Source organism: Contarinia nasturtii, unplaced genomic scaffold (genome assembly GCF_009176525.2).
Source record: "Contarinia nasturtii isolate CC-2019 unplaced genomic scaffold, AAFC_CNas_1.1 Cnas_scaffold_4337, whole genome shotgun sequence".
NCBI lineage: Eukaryota > Metazoa > Arthropoda > Insecta > Diptera > Cecidomyiidae > Contarinia > Contarinia nasturtii.
In genome coordinates, this window is record NW_022201632.1 from 1,781 (window position 1) to 5,021 (window position 3,241).

General features: G+C 37.9%; 1 protein-coding gene across 1 annotated transcript; it reads right to left on the reverse strand.

Annotated features, from left to right (window-relative positions):
• Positions 1-672: 672 nt before the first annotated feature.
• On the reverse strand, positions 673-2,695 carry LOC116350973. The gene is made up of 3 exons (XM_031782990.1): positions 1,922-2,695; positions 1,051-1,852; positions 673-934 (listed from the first exon to the last, which is right to left on the reverse strand). The coding sequence occupies exons 1-3, from the start codon at positions 2,693-2,695 to the stop codon at positions 852-854; spliced, it is 1,659 nt and encodes a 552-aa protein (XP_031638850.1). The 3' UTR covers positions 673-851.
• Positions 2,696-3,241: the final 546 nt, after the last annotated feature.

Consider the following 3,241-nt stretch of genomic DNA (forward strand, 5'->3'; position numbering starts at 1 on the left):
TTGGCTTTTATATGCAATTGCTTCTTCACGTTTTCAACTTGAAAGAGAAAAAAATTATCGTTAAATAAACACAGAGCGAGATGAAGAAGATCGTTTCAGTTACAGATGAGAAACGTTTTATTTAAACAGTTCACAATGATGAAATGATTGGTGAAGCTTTCTTTTTATTATTTTTTTATTGTTTTATTTCGAGGCACAAAGATGCATGATTGATAAGCGTGTCAATACATCATCTCTCCTCGCTCTCGCGCACATACACACTTACTTATGCACACGTGCAATGTTTTGCACTTGCCCATTTTTTTGGCACTTGTAAAGTCATGAAAGCTCTGTGTCAAATAGCCTTTTGATCTGAAAACACATAACAAAACGGTCACATACATTCATCAATCATATTGTGGATGTGATTTATTTTATGACTGTTTCTCGAAACATTTTTTTAATCCGAAAATGTTTGCGTGGTATAAAAAACCTCTTTTTATGTGTGCTATTCTCCGGCTATTTGCATATCCCAACAAACATTTGTTGTGGCAAATTCATCCATTATCGGGCATATGTTGACGGTCAATATTGGGGTTGGATTCGTGTGTAGTTTCAGTCAATTTTACCGTCAAAATGGAAAGGAAAAAAAGAAAAAAAAACAATTCAGTTAGATTGAATGCAAAACTAAACTATCAATTCAATAAAGTACTCACCTACGGGTTCTTTTATATTCCGCACAGCCCTAAATAGGGACCCGTACTGCGGTCAAGGGTACAATAGAAATCCTTGGATTTAAACTATTCACGCCTAGTAACTAACAAAATTGTTAAAATATTCTTCTTATGATTATTGTTGATTTTATGCTGCTATCAGTTGACATTGTTCGCATGGTGTGGATTGTCAGGTCTCTTCAACGAATCGGGCAATGGTATGCCAAAAAGACGACACATTCCTATAAAATCAGAAACAAACACAAAACATTAATCAATTAATATGAACACTGAACACCTAACGCTCTGCTCTCTATTCTCAATTTAATATTAATACAATATACAATTATGCACATACCTTTGAATAAAATATTCTTTGCGGCAACAATGTCACGGTGCCAAATGACTACGTGCTCAATCATGTCTTCTGGTGCAGCATCACCCAATTCATGGTATTCTCGAGTTAATGACCAAGTTTTGAAGATAACTTTTATCTTTGGCACTAAACGCTCGATGTTCTCACGATCTGGATTGATTGCTCTCTCTACAATTCGCTCTTTTTTAAGCTCTTGTCTGCTCAAATTCGTCACAATTATCGGTGGTAGTCCAACAATCGGTTTTGGTATGCAATTTCGACAAATTTTGAATCGATGATTTTTGGTTTCTCTTGGAAATCGCTCGTGACAATTGGCACACGTTATTGATGTACCCCATTCATCTTGAAAACTGACCTTTGTGTGCTCTTGTTTCTTGAAGCTGGTCGCCAATTTACGCATTCCTGGGCATCTTTTCCGCTTCTTTATGCCCCATGGCCGATTTGGTGCCATTTCTCCAGCACCAATCCAAATCCAAGACGGTTTGTTGTTCGTTACCCGCATGGCAACTTTATCACTTGTTTTGGTAGCCTTGATGTGGTGATCGAGATCCAATCGTGCATATTTTCGAGTCGCATATGCTTGCATTCCCATTCGTAGCATTTTGATGCGATGCAGAATGTACGCTTTCCATGTGGATCCACGCGGCGATGGTATCACTGGGTACGACTTGAAATCCATTTGTTCTTCTTCAACAAACCACCAGGTCAATCGATCTGCCTTTCGATCTCTCTTCTTCTGCTCGGTTTGCCAATGAAATCGTGGATTGGATATTTTAATGTTTTCCTGTTAAATAATTACGTCAAATTTCAATCACGTTCCGAAAAAAAATATGTAATAACAAACTTAATTTACCTCAATGTTTGAATTGATATGGCGGCGCACAACGGCCACCCACGTTTTCTCGTTAGGATCGATGGCACTAGCATATGTCATGTTGTTAAATGTGGCCTGCTCCGAATTTTCCACCCAAGCCTTCGCTGGCTTCTCGTACAATATTGACACGCAAACACTATTGGTGATGATTTGCGAGTGAAACCGCTTCTGCTTGCCGATTTGTTTGATTTTATCCATGTCGAAAACCAAATTCCACAATTCATCTCGATGGCCGTACAAGTAATAGTCCAGTGTGTATTTGTTCATTCGATTGGTCAGCGGATTGCGAGAACTTGGCACCACTCCTAGTACAGTGTTCGCCAAATAATACATATCTGTCATATCCAATCGAACGTTTTTCAGTTGGAATCGGCATAACGGGACAAGTGCGAAATTGTTCACTTTTGGCGGTCGATTGTTCGTTATCAATCCATCGCGACGGAATGCATGCCATTGTTGTGCATATTGATGAAACACTTCGATTTGGCGTTGCATTTGACCGAACATCCACAGTGATTGGAACCAATTGTCCTTAACGAACTCATTGACAGTGACCGGAACCAATTGTTCATTATGAACTTTTTGACACTGCCAACCGATTCTTTCCAGTTCATACAATAAAATGTTCATCTTATTTGTTCTCTCTACATCACCATGTGTCAGATCTTTGTTACTAGTGGCGTAAACTTTTGCGTTTCGTATATCGATGCCGTCGAATTTTGATCCATTGTATTGATGGCCATTGATATTCATGTTATAATACCAGCGTTTCATTTGAAAAAACAATTCAACATGTTCTGAACAATGAGTGTTGAGATTGGTCTGATTATTTCGAATGTGATCTTGGTAGAAATAATTAAAACCATTTCCCAGGCATTCTTTATCGGGCCATTCAAAATTCTCTACACCGAAGTGTGCCTCGACAATGTTACGAAAAGCTGGCGGCATTAGTTCCTCTCTGTCGACTTTATCGGCTAAAACACCGTTAAAGCACTCGATGAAAAATGTTTTACCGTTTTGTAGAAAAAATTGTCGGTTCTCATCATCGATGGCTTCTTGAATTTTGTACAACGCCAACAATGATGCCAGCACGTGGATGACACATATATGAGATTGGAGACTTTTTTATGCGAGTCTCGCTAATCAGCGCCATCATACCTGACATCCCTCAACTAAATTTACATCTCTAGCATGTAAACAAATTTGCTCTATGTAACGTAACACAAATGCACATATTCATTATTTATTTTTATTTTAAGTAATATATTTTTCCTTTATAATAATAATAATTTTTTTAAA